Source organism: Hyperoodon ampullatus (genome assembly GCF_949752795.1).
Source record: "Hyperoodon ampullatus genome assembly, chromosome: X".
Taxonomy (NCBI): domain Eukaryota; kingdom Metazoa; phylum Chordata; class Mammalia; order Artiodactyla; family Ziphiidae; genus Hyperoodon; species Hyperoodon ampullatus.
The window spans coordinates 27,129,994-27,150,377 of NC_136913.1; the positions used below are offsets into that span (position 1 = coordinate 27,129,994).

General features: G+C 38.4%; 1 protein-coding gene across 1 annotated transcript in view; it reads left to right on the plus strand.

Moving 5' to 3' along the window:
- Positions 1-20,384, plus strand: part of IL1RAPL1 (interleukin 1 receptor accessory protein like 1) — a gene marked incomplete at both ends in the record, with an annotated part of 1,135,095 nt that overhangs the window by 567,533 nt on the left and 547,178 nt on the right. Inside the window, 2 exons of the mRNA XM_079727212.1 lie at positions 8,622-8,808; positions 11,352-11,505. Of these exons, the coding sequence (XP_079583338.1) occupies positions 8,622-8,808; positions 11,352-11,505 (341 nt within the window). The remainder of the gene's footprint in view (positions 1-8,621; positions 8,809-11,351; positions 11,506-20,384) is intronic.

The window sequence follows — 20,384 nt, forward strand, 5'->3', positions numbered from 1 at the left end:
CTTCAACCTGCTGGATATCCTACAATTCAGTTCATTTCGGACACTGCTTACCTGGACTTAGCATCGGATCCTACAGGTTAAGGGCTCTGTTCTGCGTGACTGCCCCCACCTGTGACACACACAATTCAGATGCCAATTGCTAGTCCACAATATTACCTCCACTTCTGACTGACTGGTTGTAAATCAGAGGTCTGCAGAATGCCCTTCTCAGATTCTTCCATTATGCTTAATAGGTCAGTTACATTTTTCTCCTTCTTTGTTCAGTTTACCAATTTTATTTTATTTTAAACTAATTTGTATTGGACTATAGTTGATTTACAATGCTGTGGTAGTTCCTGCTGTGCAGCAAAGTGAATCAGTTATACATATATCCACTCTTTTTATTTTATTTTTTATTTTTTGGTGCACCGCGTGGCACGCAGGATCTTAGTTCCCTGACCAGGAATCGAACCCGTGCACCCTGCATTGGAAGCACAGAGTCTTAACCACTGGACCGCCAGGGAAGTCCCTATCCACTCTTTTTTAGATTCTTTTCCCATATATGTCATTACAGAGTATTGAGTAGAGTTCCCTGTGCTATACAGTAGGTCCTTATTAGTTATCTATTTTATATGTAGTCGTGTGTATATGCCAATCCCAATCTCCCAATTTATCCCTCCCCCCGTTTCCCCCTTGGTAACCATAAGTTTGTTTTCTACACCTACGACTCTATTTCTGTTTTTTGGTTTTTTACTTTTTCATAACATCTTTATTGGAGTATAATTGCTTTACAATGGTGTGTTAGTTTCCGCTTTATGACAAAGTGAATCAGCTATACTTATACATATATCCCCATATCCCCTCCCTCTTGCGTCTCCCTCCCACCCTACCTATCCCACCCCTCTAGGTGGTCACTAGACACGGAGCTGATCTACCTGTGCTATGTGGCTGCTTCCCACTAGCCATCTGTTTTACATTTGGTAGTGTATATATGTCCATGCCACTCTCTCACTTTGTCCCAGCTTACCCTTCCCCCTCCCCGTGTCATCAAGTCCATTCTCTACGTCTGCATCTTTATTCCTGTCCTGCCCCTAGTTTCTTCAGAACCTTTTTTTTTTGTTCTAGATTCCATATATATATGTGTTAGCATACGGTATTTGTTTTTCTGTTTCTGACTTCACTCTGTATGTCAGACTCTAGGTCCATCCACCTCACTACAAATAACTCAGTTTCGTCTCTTTTTATGGCTGAGTAATATTCCATTGTATATATGTGCCACATCTTCTTTACCCATTCATCTGTCGCTGGACACTTAGGTTGCTTCCATGTCCTGGCTATTGTAAATAGAGCTGCAGTGAACATTTTGGTACATGACTCTTTTTGAATTATAGTTTTCTCAGGGTATATGCCCAGTAGTGGGATTGCTGGGTCATACGGTAGTTCTGGTCTTAGTTTTTTAAAGAACCTCCATACTGTTCCCCATAGTGGCTGTATCAATTTACATTCCCACCAACAGTGCAAGAGGGTTCCCTTTTCTCCACACCCTCTCCAGCATTTGTTGTCTGTAGATTTTCTGATGATGGCCATTCTGACTGGTGTGAGGGGATACCTCATAGTAGTTTTGATTTGCATTTCTCTAATAATTAGTGATGTTCAGCAGCTTTTCATGTGCTTCTTGTCCATCTATATGTCCTTTTTGGAGAAATGTCTATTTAGGTCTTCTGCCCATTTTTTGATTGGGTTGTTTGTTTTTTTCATATTGAGCTGCTTGTATATTTTGGAGATTAATCCTTTGTCAGTTGCTTCATTTGCAAATATATTCTCCCATTCTGAGAGTTGTCTTTTTGTCTGGTGCATGGTTTCCTTTGCTGTGCAAAATACTTTAATTTTCATTAGGTCCCACTTGCTTATTTTGTTTTTATTTCCATTTCTCTAGGAGGTGGGTCAAAAATGATCTTGCTGTGATGTATGTTATAGAGTGTTCTGCCTGTGTTTTCCTGTAAGAGTTTTATAGTCTCTGCCCTTACATTTAGGTCTTTAATCCATTTTGAGTTTATTTTTGTGTATGGTGTTAGGGAGTGTTCTAATTTCAATCTTTTACATGTAGCTGTCCAGTTTTCCCAGAACGACTTATTGAAGAGGCTGTCTTTTCTCCATTGTATAGTCTTGCCTCCTTTTTCAAAAATAAGATGACCATATGTGCATGGGTGTATCTCTGGGCTTTCTATCCTGTTCCATTGATCTATATTTCTGTTTTTGTGCCAGTACCATACTATCTTGATTACTTTAGCTTTGTAGTATAGTCTGAAGTCCGTAGCCTGATTCCTCCAGCTCCGTTTTTCTTTCTCAAGATTGCTTTGGCTATTCGGGGTCTTTTGTGTTTCCTAACAAATTGTGAAATTTTTTGTTCTAGTTCTGTGAAAATGCCAGTGGTAGTTTGATAGGGATTGCATTGAATCTGTAGATTGCTTTGCGTAGTATAGTCATTTTCACAATATTGATTCTTCCAATCCAGGAACATGGTGTATCTCTCCATCTGTTTGTATTATCTTTAATTTCTTTCATCAGTGTCTTATAGTTTTCTGCTACACATCTTTTGTCTTCTTAGGTAGGTTTATTCCTATGTATTTTATTCTTTTTGTTGCAATGGTAAATGGGAGTGTTTCCTTAATTTCTCTTTCAGATTTTTCATCATTACTGTATAGGAATGCAAGAGATTTCTGTGCATTAATTTTGTATCTTGCTACTTTACCAAATTCATTGATTACCTCTAGTAGTTTTCTGGTAGCATCTTTGAGATTCTCTATGTATAGTATCATGTCTTCTGCAAACAATGACAGCTTTACTTATTCTTTTTCGATTTGGATTCCTTTTATTTCTTTTTCTTCTCTGATAGCTGTGGCTAAAACTTCCAAAACTATGTTAAATAACAGTGGTGAGAGTGGACAACCTTGTCTTGTCCCTGATCTTAGAGGAAATGGTTTCAGTTTTTTACCATTGAGAACGATGTTGGCTGTGGGTTTGTCATATATGGTCTTTATTATGTTGATGAAAGTTCCCTCTGTGCCTACTTTCTGGAGGGTTTTTATCACAAATGGGTGTTGAATTTTGTCAAAAGCTTTTTCTGCATCTATTGAGATCATATGGTTTTTATCCTTTAATTTGTTAATATGGTATATATATCACATTGATTGATTTGCATATATTGAAGAATCCTTGCATTCCTGGCATAAACCTCTCTTGATCATGGTGTATGATCCTTTTAATGTGCTGTTGGATTCTGTCTGCTAGTATTTTGTTGAGGACTTTTTCATCTATGTTCATCAGTGATACTGGTCTGTAGTTTTATTTTTTTCTGACATCTTTGTCTGGTTTTGTTATCAGGGTCATGGTGGCCTCATAGAATGAGTTTGGGAGTGATCCTCCCTCTGTCATATTTTGGAAGAGTTTGAGAAAGATAGGTGTTAGCTCTTCTCTAAATGTTTGATAGAATTGGCCTGTGAAGCCATCTGGTCCTGGGCTTTTGTTTGTTGGAAGATTTTTAATCACAGTCTCAATTTCAGTGCTTGTGATTGGCCTGTTTATATTTTCTATTTCTTCCTGGTTCAGTCTCAGAACGTTGTGCATTTCTAAGAATTTGTCCATTTCTTCCAAGTTGTCCATTTTATTGGCATAGAGTTGCTTGTAGTAATCTCTCATGATCCTTTGTATTTCTACAGTGTCAGTTGTTTCTTCTCCTTTTTCATTTCTACTTCTATTGATTTGAGTCTTCTCTCTTTTTTTGTTGATGAGCCTGGCTAATGGTTTATCAATTTTGTTTATCTTCTCAAAGAACCAGCTTTTAGTTTTATTGATCTTTGCTACTGTTTCCTTCATTTCTTTTTCATTTATTTCTTATCTGATCTTTATGATTTCTTTCCGTCTGCTAACTTTGAAGTTTTTTGTTCTTCTTTCTCTAATTGCTTTAGATGTAAGGTTAGGTTGTTTATTTGAGATGTTTCTTGTTTCTTGAGGTAGGATTGTATTGCTATAAACTTCCCTCTTAGAACTGCTTTTGCTGCATCCCACAGGTTTTGGGTCGTCGTGTTTTCATTGTCATTTGTTTCTAGGTATTTTTGATTTCCTCTTTGGTTTCTTCAGTGATCCCTTGGTTATTTAGTAGTGTTTTGTTTAGCCTCCATGTGTTTGTATTTCTTACAGGTTTTTTCCTGTAATTGATATCTAGTCTCATAGCGTTGTGGTCGGAAAAGACACTTGATATGATTTCAGTTTTCTTAAATTTACCAAGGCTTGATTTGTGACCCAAGATATGATCGATCCTGGAGAATTTTCCATGAGCACTTGAGAAGAAAGTGTATTCTGTTGTTTTTGGATGGAATATCCTATAAATATCAATTAAGTCCATTTTGTTTAATGTATCATTTAAAGCTTGCATTTCCTTATTTATTTTCATTTTGGATGATCAGTCCGTTGGTGAAAGTGGGCTGTTAAAAGTCCCCTACTGTGACTGTGTTAGTGTCAATTTCCCCTTTTATGGGTGTTAGCATTTGCCTTATGTATTGAGGTGCTCCTATGTTGGGTGCATAAATATTTACAATTGTTATATCTTCTTCTTGGATTGATCCCTTGATCATTATGTGGTATCCTTCTTTGTCTCTTGTAATAGTCTTTGTTTTAAAGTCTATTTTGTCTGATATGAGAATTGCTACTCCAGCTTTCTTTAGATTTCCATTTGCATGGAATATCTTTTTCCATCCCCTCACTTTCAGTCTCTATGTGTCCCTAGGTCTGAAGTGGGTCTCTTGTAGACAGCATATATATGGTTCTTGTTTTTGTATCCATTCAGCCAGTCTATGTCTTTTGGTTGGAGCATTTAATCCATTTACATTTAAGTTATTATCAATATGTATGTTCCTATTACCATTTTCTTAATTGTTTTGGGTTTGTTATTGTAGGTCTTTTCCTTCTCTTGTGTTTCCTGCCTAGAGAAGTTCCTTTAGCATTTGTTTTAAAGCTGTTTTTGTGGTGCTGAATTCTCTTAGCTTTTGCTTGTCTGTGAAGGTTTTAATTTTTTCCTTGAATCTGAATGAGATCTTTTCTGGATAGAGTAATCTTGTTTGTAGGTTTTTCCCTTTCATCACTTTAAATATGTCCTGACACTCTTTTCTGGCTTGCAGAGTTTCTGCTGAAAGATCAGCTGTTAACCTTATGGGGATTCCCTTGTATGTTATTTGTTGTTTTTCCCTTGCTGCTTTTAATACATTTTCTTTGTATTTAATTTTTGCTAGTGTGATTAATATGTGTCTTCGCATGTTTCTCCTTGGATTTATCCTGTATGAGACTCTCTGTGCTTCCTGGACTTGATTGACTATTTCATTTACCATATTAGCGAAGTTTTCAACTATAATCTCTTCTAATATTTTGTCAGTCCCTTTCTTTTTCTCTTCTTCTTCTGGGACCCCTATAATTCGAATGTTGGTGTGTTTAATTTTGTCCCAGAAGTCTCTGAGACTGTCCTCAATTCTTTTCATTCTTTTTTCTACATTCTGCTCTGCAGTAGTTATTTCCACTATTTTATCTTCCAGGTCACTTTTCCATTTTTCTGCCTCAGTTACTCTCCTATTCAGTCCTTGTACAGAACTTTTACTTTCATTTATTGTCTTGTTCATCATTGTTTGCTCTTTAGTTCTTGTAAGTCCTTGTTAAACATTTCTTGTATTTTCTCCATTCTATTTCTGAGATTTTGGTAATCTTTACTATCATTACTCTGAATTCTTTTTCAGGTAGACTGCCTATTTCCTCTTCATTTGTTTAGTCTGGTGGGTTTGTACCTTGCTCCTTCATCTGCTGTGTGTTTCCCTGTCTACTCATTTTGCTTTACTTAATGTGTTTGGGGTCTCCTTTTTGCAGGCTGCAGGTTCGTAGTTCCCGTTGTTTTTGGTGTCTGTCCCCAGTGGCTAAGGTTGGTTCAGTGGGTTGTGTAGGCTTCCTGGTAGAGAGGACTAGTGCCTGTGTTCTGGAGGATGAGGCTGGATCTTGTCGTTCTGGTGGGCTGGTCCACGTCTGGTGGTGTGTTTTTTGGGGTGTCTGTGACCTTATTATGATTATAGGCAGCCTCTCTGCTAATGGGTGCAGTTGTGTTCCTGTCTTGCTAGTTGTCTGGCATAGGGTGTCCAGCCCTGTAGCTTGCTGGTCGTTGAGTGGAGCTGGGTGCTGGTGTTGAGATGGAGATCTCTGGGAGATTTTCACCGTTTGATATTACGTGGAGTTGGGAGGTCTCTTGTGGACCAGTGTCCTGAAGTTGGCTCTCCCACCTCAGAGGTACAGCCCTGATGCCTGGCTGGAGCACCAAGACCCTGTCATCAACATGGCTCAGAATACAAGGGAGAGAAAAAGAAAGAACGAAAGAAAACAATAAGATAGAATAAAGTTATTAAAAGGATAATAATTATTAAAAATTTAAAAAATGTAAGTAATAAAAAAGAAAGAAAGAAAGAAGAGAGCAAGCAAAACAACAAACAAATCCACCAACGATAACAAGTGCTAATATGTATACTTAAAAAAACCAAAAAATACAAAATATGGACACAGAACCCTAGGACAAATGGTAAAAGCAAAGCTATACAGACAAAATCACACAGTGAAGCATACACATACACATTCACAAAAAGAGAAAAAGGAAAAAATATATATATATATCGTTGCTCCCAAAGTCCAGCTCCTCAATTTGGGATGATTCGTTGTCTATTCAGATATTCCACAGATGCAGGGTATATCGAGTTGATTGTGGAGACTTAATCCGCTGCTTCTGAGGCTGCTGGGAGAGATTACCCTTTCTCTTTTTTGTTTGCACAGCTGCTGGGGTTTAGCTTTGGATTTGGCCCCGCCTCTGCGTGCAGGTCACCTGAGGGCGTGTGTTCTTCGCTCAGACAGGACAGGGTTAAAGGAGCCGCTGATTCCGGGGCTCCGGCTCACTCAGGCCGGAAGGAGGGAGGGGCACGGAGGGCGGGGCGAGCCTGCGGCGGCAGAGGCCGGCGTGACGTTCACCAGCCTGAGGAGTGCGTTGTGTTCTCCCGGGTAAGTTGTCCGTGGGTCACGGGACCCTGGCAGTGGCGGGCTGCACAGGCTCCCGGGAGGGGAGGTGTGGAGAGTGACGTGTGCTCGCACACAGGCTTCTTGGTGGCGGCAGCAGCAGCCTTAGCGTCTCATGGCCGTCTCTGGGGTCTGCGCTGTTAGCAGCAGCTCGCGCCCGTCTCTGGAGCTCCTTTAAGCAGCGCTCTTAATCCTCTCTCCTCGCGCACCAGGAAACAAAGAGGCAAGAAAAAGTCTCTTGCCTCTTCGGCAGGTCCAGACTTTTTCCCGGACTCCCTCCCGGCTAGCTGTGGTGCACTAGCCCCCTTCAGGTTGTGTTCACGCCGCCAACCCCATTCCTCTCCCTGCGCTCCGACCGAAGCCCGAGCCTCAGCTCCCAGCCCCCGCCCGCCCCGGCGGGTGAGCAGACAAGCCTCTCGGGCTGGTGAGTGCTGGTCGGCACCGCTCCTCTGTGCGGGAATCTCCCCGCTTTGCCCTCCGCACTCCTGTTGCTGCGCTCTCCTCCGTGGCTCCGAAGCTTCTCTCCTCCACCACCAGCAGTCTCCGCCCGCGAAGGGGCTTCTAGTGTGTGGAAACCTTTCCTCCTTCACGGCTCCCTCCCACTGGTGCAGGTCCCGTCCCTATTCTTTGGTCTCTGTTTTTTCTTTCTTCTTTTGCCCTACCCAGGTACGTGGGGAGTTTCTTGCCTTTTGGGAGGTCTGAGGTCTGCTTTCAGTGTTCAGTAGGTGTTCTGTAGGAGTTGTTCCACATGTAGATGTATTTCTGATGTATTTGTGGGGAGGAAGCTGATCTCCGCGTGTTACTCCTTCGCCATCTTGAAGGTCTCCCCAAGGACGGTTCCTATTAGGAAAAGTTCCAGCTCAAAATTCAGCTTTCTTGGGTCCTTAAACTAGCAGTGGAGGCTCTCCAGGCTTCTGTTTCTTTATCTTTTGGTGAGGCACAGTCCTCTCCAATAGTCCATAGATGGCTTCTTTTGTAAGCTGACTGCATCCAGACTTTCTCTATTTCTGTTTTGTAAATAAGTTCATTTGTGCCATTTTTTTTTTAGATTCTGCATATGTAATATCATATGATATTTGTCTTTGTCTGACTTGCTTCACTCAGTATGACAATCTCTAGGTCCATCCGTGTCACTGCAAATGGCATTATTTCATTCTTTTTTATGGCTGAGTATGAATTTACCAATTTTAGCATAATTATGACCAGCTTGACTTGTTTCTTGACCTAAATCTTCCTTTATTTTATTTTCCTAGATAAAATCTAGGTAAAAATGTCTATTGAACAGTTTTTCAAACCAAACTTTTTTATAATATAAAAATTTTTTTCTAGCATATGAAAAATATGTAAATGGTTTAACAGAACCAAGCATTGTTTAGCTGGCTGACAGCATAGAGCCCTGTGGAATAAGCCATGATACCACACATTAATTATCAGTAGAGTTTTTATGCCTCTCTCCCTCTCTCCCCTTTTGAGTGAAGTAAATACACTGCCTTGACAGCAGTTGCTTTTTGTTCACACCAGGCCACCATATTTATTCTGCTTCATTACAGAAACTCCACTTACTGTATGAAAGTATCCATCTCACTGACAGTGGGTGAAAATGACACTGGACTGTGCTACAATTCCAAGATGAAGTACTTTGATAAAGCTGAACTTAGCAAAAGCAAGGAAATTTCGTGCCGTGACATAGAAGATTTTTTACTACCATCCAGAGAACCTGAAATCCTATGGTATAAGGTATGGACTATGAATTATTTTATCACTTTTAAATAGATTAATGTGTACCTTGTTCTAGGGCAAGTTGGATAAAAACATTTAAATAGGTGTTATATAGTTCAGTTCTGCCTTCCTAAGACACTACAGCAAGTTGTGCTGGTCATTATAAGTTTTTAATCCAGGGGCTTTGATAAACCTAGTCAATATTTGTATTGTTAGTACATTGTAATAAGCTATTGTGTTAATGTTTATATGTAGTTTATGCTGATAATCCTATCAAGTCTATTGTAATCTGTGTTGATAATTTCAGGAACTAAAATGCATTAAGCATTCATTTCAGACTCTTCATATAAGCAGTCCAAAATGTCCCCAAACAAGGAGAAAAAGGATTGACTTGCTTCTGTGATAAAATGGTACACTAGTTTTATTGAAATATTCTGTCTAATGGAAGTATCTTTGTGCATATCCTAATCCCTTTTGTATAAAAGCATACATGTTTTTAAAAATCTGATGAAAATGTATACGATTATAAAAATAGTGTTAGATTAACTTCTTTTCAAAAACCAGAAGCAACTTTAGGCTTAAGCAGAATAATCAGGCACTGTTCTTCCTGTCACATCATTGACTTTGACTGAATTTCAAGATTTGAACATGTTCTTCAACTTATTTATATCTAAAAGATGCTTTTGTTATTGAACATACCCAAGAAAATACAATATAGATGCTATGAACATTTGTCTGGAATATGTTTTCCATGATTTAAAGATACCTAGTGTAAACTTTTGCTTTGTCCAACTAACTGGAAATAGGAATTTAGGAAGCTGGATCTTTTAGTAACTAGATTCACAAATGTCAGTATACAGAATATGAGCCCTCAGGACTGATAACGAATTCAAAACTTGTTAGAAATGAAACAGGAAGTACATCTTTAACAATTTTTAAAGGATTTTTCCAAAATTAGTAATGCCCTTCTTTGAATGACTTGCTTTTGATTCTTGACAATAAACAATGGAGTGTTCAGAACATCAAGGGAACTGTTGAAATATTTTTCTACTTTTCCCTTGGATTTCTGTATTAGACAGTATTAAATAGCCCTTAAATATTCGCCCCACTATTTCTGTTTCTGTGCATGTGAGCTTTATTTACTTTTTAAGTTTTTTAATTATATATTTCTTACCCGGATTTTCTGTGGTTTGCCTGCTTTCCACAGGAGGATTCTAAGCAAGCCCTGATGATTTCCTCAAAGGCGAGAGGTATTAGGGGAGTTTGACCCAAGGTCTTCAAGTACAAATATTTTTCTAGTACTCATATGTGTACATTCAGCTTCTAAATATGCAGTTTCTTTGTTGTTTGCCAATAAGTTGATCTTAAGAGTCATGCACTTTTGCTCACTTTTTGCAAATAGTATCTCAAAATTTGCTGAAACGTTAGAGGCCGCACACACACACACACACACACACACACACACACACAGAGTCACACACTCAGTTTTTTAAATGGCTGGCCTCATATTGGTCCTTTAGTCATACTTCCACCATCTCCCTAGTCATTGTGACCTTACACTATAAAGACCATAATTAGTGAAGTGATGGGTGGAGATGCAGTATATGTGGAATTTAAAAGTCTTGTAACAATTCAGATTATTTTTCCATAGTCAAGGGAATATGTATTGCATACATTTAGTGTATAATTTATGCAACTATGACAGTTTATGCAACTAATATGAGGATATTAAGTGTATATTTTGGACTGAAATAACCAGATAATTGTCCCCCAATTGTACACAGGCATTGAGACACATAATCAAAATAATGGTCTGCATAAATTTGATTTGGCAATAAATTTTTAACAAAATAATATTACCTCTGAATAATGTTAAAAGGTTTAAAGTTATTTTATCCTCATTCCACTGATTTCGAATCTGGCTAGAGAAAATGGACTTCTGTTTGGCAAAAACAGAAATCTCCTGAGCCAACATCATTATAATCCAAAGCTTAAGGCAGAGACCATAATTTGGTAGACTGTGAGACTATAAAGACCTTGCATATAAATAATGGCCATTTTTTCCATGGACTGTAGAATATATATGCTATGAAAAGATTGAATTATTTCTAAATGCAGCCTTAAAAGATTTAAAATATTGAACTAAAGCATTTTTCTCTATAGAATTAGTTTTTCTGCTTTCCACTAAAAAATTCATTTTATATTTTATATTATCAGTATCAAAGTAGTTAATTTCATAATCATCAAATGCAGACTATTTGCTTCTAAAAATGATGTCAGGAGTAATCTTAATAAATGTCATTTTCTTATATCTAATAAATCAGTACATATCTGATTTAGAGACACTAAAGTTAGACGTTAATAAAGTGACTCTTGCTAAAAGTGCTTTTTTCAAATTGAGGTACCTGATTTCCCAGAGATGTGGAGAAGTTTTGAAAATCCTTAGCATTAATTCACAACTCTAGCTCTTTTAAAATCTAACTTTAGAGGCTTTTAGTTTAGTTATTTTAAATACTTTAAGTAACTATATGTACTATAAAAATTTTGTGTTCTTCACGTAGGAATGTAGGACAAAAACATGGAGGCCAAGTATTGTATTCAAAAGAGATACCCTGCTTATAAGAGAAGTCAGAGAAGACGACATTGGAAATTATACGTGTGAATTAAAATATGGAGGCTTTGTTGTGAGAAGAACTACTGAACTAACTGTTACAGGTAAGTACAGTCTTCAATATTTCATTTGCAAGTAATGAAACTAACATTTTAAGTTTCATTTTTTGTGCTGCATATTGATTTTTTTTCAAATCTTTGCAATGAAGGAAGTGCTTAACCAAATGCTAAGTGGATTCCTATAGGTGAAATTTATTCCTCCTTGCTTTGAAATCATGTTGCCCTGAAATGCATTTGAAAGTTTAAAGAAAATAGGCTTAGGGGATTATAGAAATGTTAGCTTTAGAAAGTACTTGAAATAATGAGTTTACAGTTTCAGAAAATTATGCTTATATTTTGTAGCGGTATAATTTTTGGAAACACTTCCTAGAATGTTGAAATGGAATATATGAAATCTACCTCTGTTTTCCTGTCTTGCTCCAAATTAGAAAAGTTACTTTTTTTCCATTTATCACTCTATGAACCTGATATACGTGTTCTCATGAACTTGAATATAACAAAATTTCAGATACAATAATTGAATAATTATGTGAGATGCATTGCATGGACTCATTCCCATACCTGGTTGCTAAGGTAGAAGGGCATGAGAACAAGGTTCAGAACACTGTCTGTAATCAGAAATCTACAGCTCACTAGTCACATGACTTTATTTTAATCACCACAGCCTTCAAAATATCACTTTCCTTGTGTATAAAATGATGATGGTAAAGTTTGCCTTGTTTATTTCATAGCGTTTTTGCAAGAATTGAATGAGGCAAGCTAATGTGTATGAAATCAACTTGCAAAACATAGAATTATATCCAAATATGCGTCGTTTTTGTCATGTTAAATGATGTCATGTTAAATATTGTATTCATTCCCTGTTTTATGTTATTGAATACTTCTCTCAAAGTGGTTCCAACACAAAAAAGGAGGGGAATCAAGATCAATGCTTTAGGCAGTTAAAGACATTATTCTCATCTTATTAAAAGAGATTCTTCTTGGTGACATTCTTTGTACAATCTTTTTTTTTTTTTTAATTTTTGTCCTACTGCATGGCAAGTGGGATCTTAATTCCCTGACCAGGGATCGAACCCACATCCCCTGCAGTGGAAGCGTGGAGTCTTAACCTCTGGACCACCAGGGAAGTCCCTATACAATCATTTTTATGAAACATATATATAAAAGTAAGAAAAGGATATCAGATACTTTAAAGAGATTTCCATTTGTTCATTGATTCACTTAAAATAGTTTTCCCGTATATGAAAATTGTTTTGTGGTAGTCACCTTCATCTTACAATAATCATCTTGAAATCTTGAAATTATGATATGATATAGTTTCACTTATAAACAAGATCTGATTTCATGAAATTCATTTGATGGATAGTAATTATTCAGATTGAAAGGAAATTTAGTTAAATAAGTAAGATACTCTTTGGTAATGCCTTTGATAGATCTTAGACCCAGTAAATAACTGACAATAGCAATACATGGTACACTTGAATAGTAAACACACATTTAATTATGTATTATGTACCTATGATGTACACATGTATGATTTGCACTAGTTTTGTTTTCAGCTTTGTTGTGTATAATAGGTCTTCGTATAGAAAATTAACACTTTTATCACTTTACCTCCCTGTTTAATGGAACAGTGAAAAACATAACTATCTGTACTTGGGTTTTCTTTACAATAATATTGAATATTTTATTACTTCTTTTTTGCTCTTAATCTATTACTGAAGTAGCTTTTCAGGGAGTAGGTACTGAGACAAAGGAATTAAAAAATAATGAAAAAATATCTATTCTGTAAAGAAAATAGAATGAACTTCTAGTCTTTATTCTTTGGAGTGTAGAGCTAATTCTTGGTAAGCACATCTTTCCCCTTTCTAGAAACACTAGGTTACTAAAACACTGTCTAGTAAGAGGTGATTGGAAAACAGTCTCCTAGAGACTGGAAACGGTCCCAAATGGTAAAATCATGTAAGCGAGGCTATTTTGTACAATCAGTAATAGAGTTGTTTTCTCGTAAATGCTACCCAGGGCTATTATATTTTTGTACATTCATTTTCTCCAAAAAATATCTCCTTTTCTTTATGCAAAAAGGAGGAATAATTATTTCTTGATATCCAAAAAGAAGTTAGTGAAAGTTTAAATGAAAGTTTACATTCAGCTGAATATTATGAATACCTGTAACTTAAGTAGCTCTACCTGTGACATTGATTTGGGGAAATAAAGTATAAAGCAAAATTTGATTGTATATGAAATTTTGGTTGAATCATAGAGCTGCATATCCCATAGTTAAAAATAATATGTATTAAAATGCATTTTAGGTTTTAACAAGAAGTCTGTTGACAAGATATATTTATGCATAACATTGCTTTAAATAGTGTTACACTATAGCTCATTTACTTTGGCTGTGGCCAAATTAAAGAGCAATTCTTAGAACCCAAGTTAAACTCTCAGTAAAGCAAGGAAGGTGGGCATTTTCTCTGAGCAATAATTAATCCCTGCTTTGTATCTTGGTTTTCTGCATATCGTGGTCATATTATACTTAATGTAAATCTTATGCAAAGCATGATATCATTTAGTTTTAGTGGATCTGCCTTAGCTGATAATATATATTTTGAAGTGTGTTAGAATGTTTCTTTAAAATAAAACAAAAAAGAGTCCAATACGTGAAGAGAAAAGAAAATTTCTGGATAAATAAAGTGGCATCGTACAGGCCATATTGTAAGCTTTTATGGGAGATCTTTGGTTTATTAAAAGTATATGTGTCTACTAACTGAAGTAGTGGTTCAGGAAAACAGATCACAGTGAAAGAAACAATAACCCTGCTTGACACTTTTGGTATACTTTAAACATTTTTTTAATAGATCTTTATTGGAGTATAATTGCTTCACAATACTGTGTTAATTTCTGTTGTACAACAAAGTGAATCAGCCATATGCATACATATGTCCCCATGTCCCCTCCCTCTTGAGCCTCCCTCCCACCCTCCCTATCCCACCCCTCTAGGTCATCACAAAGCACTGAGCTGATCTCCCTGTGCTATGCTGCTGCTTCCCACCAGCCAACTATTTTATATTTGGTAGTGTATACATGTTGATGCTACTCTCACTTTGCCCCAGCTTCCCCTTCCCACCCCGTGTCCTCAAGTCCATTCTCTATGTCTACATCTTTATTCCTGCCCTGAAACTAGGTTCATCAGTACCATTTTTTTTTAGATTCCATATATATGTGTTAACATACGGTATTTGTTTTTCTCTTTCTCACTTACTTCACTCTGTATGTCAGACTCTATGTCCATCCACCTCACTACAGATAACTCAATTTCATTTCTTTTTATGGCTCAGTAATATTCCATTGTGTATACGTGCCACATCTTCTTTATCCATTCATCTGTCAGTGGACACTTAAGTTGCTTCCATGTCCTGGCTGTTGTAAATAGTGCTGCAATGAACATTGGGGTACATGTCTCTTTTTGAATTATGGTTTTCTCAGGGTATATGCCCAGTAGTGGGATTGCTGGGTCGTATGGTAGTTTTATTTTTAGTTTTTTAAGGAACCCCCATACTGTTTTCCATAGTGGTTGTATCAATTTACATTCCCACCAACAGTGCAGGAGGGTTCCCTTTTCACCACACCCTTTCCAGTATTTATTGTTTCTGGATTTTTTTATAATGGCCATTCTGACTGGCGTGAGGTGATACCTCTTTGTCTGCACTGGGTCTTCGTTGTTGTGTGCAGGCTTTCTCTAGTTGTGGCAAGCGGGGGCTACTCTTGCTTGCGGTGCGTGGGCTTCTCATTGTGGTGGCTTCTCTTGTTGCGGAGCACGGGCTCTAGGCGCGTGGGCTTCAGTAGTTGTGGCACGCGTGTTCAGTAGTTGTGGCTCGCAGACTCTAGAGCGCAGGCTCAGTAGTTCTGGCGCACAGGTTTAGTTGCTCTGCGGCATGTGGAATCTTCCTGGACCAGGGCTCGAACCCATGTCCCCTGCATTGGCAGTCAGATTCGTAACAACTGTGCCACCAGGGAAGCCACAGTGAAAGAAACAATAAATCTGCTTGACGCTTTTGGTATACTTTAAACATTTTTTAAAAATTAAACATAAGATGTTTCAGCATCGTTTGTAGCCTCTTCCCTCTTCTCTACGTCTCAGCCACACTGTTTTACTGTTCTTCTCCAAATATCCTCCCTCTTAACCCTTACTCCTGGTGTGCTCCCTCTGGAATGTTTTTTCTTCCACGTTGTCACAGAGCTGACTCTTACTCTTTCTTCGAGGCACTGCTAAAATGTTACCTCTACCACACTGCATTATAACTATTTGTTGCCACTCCTGGTTTTTCACAAGAACATGAATTTTTCAGAGTCAAGGGCAATATCTCTTTTTTTATAAACATTTTACTTTAGAATAGTTTTACATTTACAGAAAAAATAAAAAGGATAATAGGGAGAGATCCCGTATTCCCCACACCCAGTTTCCCCTATTATTAACATCTAACATTAGTATGGTACACTGGTTACAATTAATGAGCTAATATTGCTATATTATTATTAACTAAAGTCCATATTTTATTCAGATTTCCTTAATTTTTACCTAATGTCCTTTTTCTGTTCCAGGATCCCATTTAGGATAGCACATAACACTGAGTTGTTTTGTTTCCTTAGGCTTCTTTTAGCTGTTACTGTTACTGACTTCCCTTGTTTTTGATAACTTGACAATTTTAACAAGTACTTATTTTGTAGAATGTCCTTCATGTGATTTGTTTGATGTTTTTCTTTTTTTTTTTTTTTTTTTTTTTTTTTTTTTTTTTGCGGTAGGCGGGCCTCTCACCGTTGTGGCCTCTCCCCTTGCGGAGCACAGGCTCCGGAGCACAGGCTCAGCGGCCACGGCCCACGGGCCCAGCCGCTCCGCGGCATGTGGGATCCCCCCAGACCGGGGCACGAACCCGCGTCCCCTGCATCGGCAGGCGGACTCCCAACCACTGCGCCACCAGGGAAGCCCTGATGTTTTTCTTATGATTAGACTTGAGTTATATATTCCTGGAAGACCATAGAGGTAAAAATCACAACATATTGTACTATCAACACGGCGTCACTGTTGATGTTGACATTCATCACTTGGTAGTATTAGTCACTTCTTGGTCAGATTTTGCCACTGTAAACTTACTCTTTTTTACAGCTTTCCCTACTGTCCTCTTTGGAAGGAAGTCACTATCTGTAGTCCACACTTAAGGAGTGAGGAGTTATGCCCCTACCTCTTTGAAGTCAGAGTATATGCTTAAATTATTTGGAATTCTTCTGCATGGGACATATATCTATTTTCCTACATTTATGTACTTATTCAATCATTGTCTATATCAGTATGGACTCATGAATATTTCTTTTATACTTTGGTTTGTATCTACCATCACCTTATTTATTTTGTTGTTCAAATTGTTCCAACTTTGGCCCTTTGGAGCGCTTTTAGGGGTGTGTGTGTGTGTGTGTGTGTGTGTGTGTATTTATTTTCAGACCCTACAAGGTGCTCCAGGATCATCTTATGTATTTCCTGCCCTAGCCCTGCAGTCAGCTGTTTCTTCCGAAGAGTCCTTTTTCCTTTTGTTGGAGAATGGTGCTAGAAACTAAGATCTGGGCATTGGGAGTACTCATTGCTAATCAAGTATAGCTGCTTCTAAGACCTGTCAGTTGACAGAGCAAGGAAATATGAGTATAATAACCCAGGTATATACACATATCTAGAAATATTTCTGTATGTAACCATTCGTATCTATATTGAACTAAACATGAGTTCATACTTATGTCTCTAACTCTAATCCATTACCATAGGGATCATTCTGGCCTCTTCCTTTGGCTTATGTGTAACCTCCTGTCCAATAGTGAGAATCCTGGTTACCACCATCTGCCATCTATTTCCTTAATTGTTTTTTTGTTAATTAATTAATTTATTTTTGCTGTGTTGGGTCTTCGTTTCTGTGCGAGGGCTTTCTCTAGTTGTGGCAAGCGGGGGTCACTCTTCATCACGGTGCGCGGGCCTCTCACTGTCGTAGCCTCTCTTGTTGCAGAGCACGGGCTCCGGATGCGCAGGCTCAGTGGCCATGGCTCACGGGCCTAGTTGCTCCGCGGCATGTGGGATCCTCCCAGACCACGGCTTGAACCCGTGTCCCCTGCATCGGCAGGCAGATTCTCAACCACTGCGTCACCAGGGAAGCCCTCTATTGACCTATTTTAACTAAGTCTTTCCTTGGCTGTGTCCAGTACACTGATGGGCCCATCATAGACAGCCTTCATTTCTGTTACAGTGTTTTAATTCCTAGCTTTTCCTTTTTTTTTTTTTTTTTTTTTTTTTGTGGTACGCGGGCCTCTCACCGTTGTGGCCTCTCCCGTTGCGGAGCACAGGCTCCGGACGCGCAGGCTCAGCAGCCATGGCTCACGGGCCCAGCCGCTCCGCGGCATATGGGATCCTCCCAGACCGGGGCACGAACCCGTATCCCCTGCATCGGCAGGCGGACTCTCAACCACTGCGCCACCAGGGAGGCCCCCTAGCTTTTCCTTTTGATTCCTGCTAAGAATTTCCATTTCTGTGCTTAAATTATCCATCTGTTTTTGCATGTTATCTTTTTTCCATTAGAGCACTTAAGATATTAAACATAATTATTTTAAATTCCCTGTCCGATAATGTCAATATCTGTGTCATATCTGGGTTTGGTTATGATGGTTGCTGACAGAGTTTCTGGCTCCAGTGTCTTCTTTAAATAAGCAAATCTCAGCTGTGACTCTCTGGATTCACCTGTGTTTCCAAATTTTGGAGTGGTGGTTTGCCTTGAAACATCAGTTCTCTTAGAGGTCTAAGAAAAGCTTTTGGTTTTCAGTTTTTTCAGCTTCTTGTTGTAGCAATGGGAGTGATGACTTCTAAGCTACTTACTTGGGGAAGCTGAAACCAAAAGCAGCAATGTCATTTCTGTCTTGGGGTTCTCAAACCCAGTGAGAATCTAGCATGTCTGACCCATAGTAGTCACTAAACAGATGTATATTCTTGAATGAATTAATTCGGTATCATGGACATATTCCTCTTTAAATCAATTGCTCTTAAATTGTGTTTGCAATTGAGCAAAATGATACCTTGTCACCCCAAAAGTATAAAAAATAGTGGAGGAATAATTCCCTCAATCCAGATCCCATATCCCATACTCCACTTTTGCTAACACTACTGAGTATTACATCAACCCTTTTATTTCCTACATTGTATTGTTGCTTTGTAGTGAACTTTAAGTCAAATAACTTCATCTCCCATATATCAATTGTTAACTCAAGTGCCTACCTACGGTTGGACTTTTAGGTATAAACATAGGACTGAATTTTCCTATTAAGATTGCTTCATGCTCATTTTTAACATGTCTTCCAGTTTATCAAATTCTTTTCAATTCTTGATTGTGTATTCTACTGTATTAGCTTCTCTTTCTGGGCAAGTGTCAATAAATTTTGACCCAGAAGATATTGCTGTTTTGATTTAAATCATTGTTTAAAGTGTTCTATGCAAAAAAGTCCTAAATAAAGCTGTGTAGCATTCTATTATACTCCTCTTTTCTTTTTTTTCTTCCATTAATGCACCTCTCTTTAGGTACAGTTTTTTTATGCTGCTCAGAAATCCATAACCTAGCCCATATTTCTTCACTTGTTTCTCTTCATTTAATAGTCAAATATAACAAAGTACATAAAATATAAATATGCAGCTACTTAGTGTATTATCAAATGAACCCACCTAGGTGAAGAAATAGAACATTACAGGCAGGACTTCCCTCGTGACACAGTGGTTAAGAATCCGCCTGCCAATGCAGGGGATATGGGTTCAATCCCTGGTCCAGGAAGATCCCACGTGCCGGAGAGCAGCTAAGCCCGTGCGCCACAACTACTGAGCCTGCGCTCTAGAGCCCGCGAGCCACAACTACTGAGCCCACGCACCACAACTACTGAAGCTCGCACGCCTAGAGCCCATGCTCCGCAACAAGAGAAGCCACCGCAATGAGAAGCAAATAAGTAAATAAGTAAATAAATAAATAAGAACATTACAGGCATCACAGAAGTTCTCCACATACCCTCCTGAATATAAACTCCTTTTTCCCTGCTACTGATTATGTTAATGCCCTCATGACTTTTATGTTGTTTTCTTGTCTTTTTTTAAAAGTTAACGCTAGTGAATAGTGCATACCTAAGCAATATAGCTAACATTTTGCCTGTTTTTTTTTTGGTTTTTTTTTTTTTTTTTGCGGTATGTGGGCCTCTCACTGTTGTGGCCTCTCCCGTTGTGGAGCACAGGCTCCGGACGCGCAGGCCCAGCGGCCACGGCTCACGGGCCCAGCCGCTCCGCGGCATATGGGATCCTCCCAGACCGGGGCACGAACCCTTATCCCCTGCATTGGCAGGCGGACTCTCAACCACTGCGCCACCAGGGAGGCCCTTGCCTGTTTTTGAAACTTATAAATTTGGACCCACACACTGTGTATTCTACTGTGTCTGGTTTTTTCAACTCAAATTTCTGTTTCAAAAATTCATTATGTTATTCCATTTAGCTGCAGTTTATTTATTACTTTTATACTATAGTATTCTATTCTGTGAATATCTCACAGTTTGTTTACAGACAATTGGGATTGTTTTGATTTTTTTGCTAATGTACATAATATTGCCATTAACCATCTTGCAAGCACACACACACAAACATACGTTTTTCATTGTACATATAAGTAGGAATTTATGGAGGATTTTACCTAGGAGTGGATTTGTTTATTCACAGTATGTGTATTTTCAAATTTAGTAGATATTGTTTAGGCTGCTTTGGGTCATGGGCCTACCCGAACCAAATGGACTGAGAGAAGGAGGGGAGTAGTAATCCAAAGGAAGTTTGAGGTGCCAAGAGAAAGTGAAAAATATTCTAGGGAATATAAACA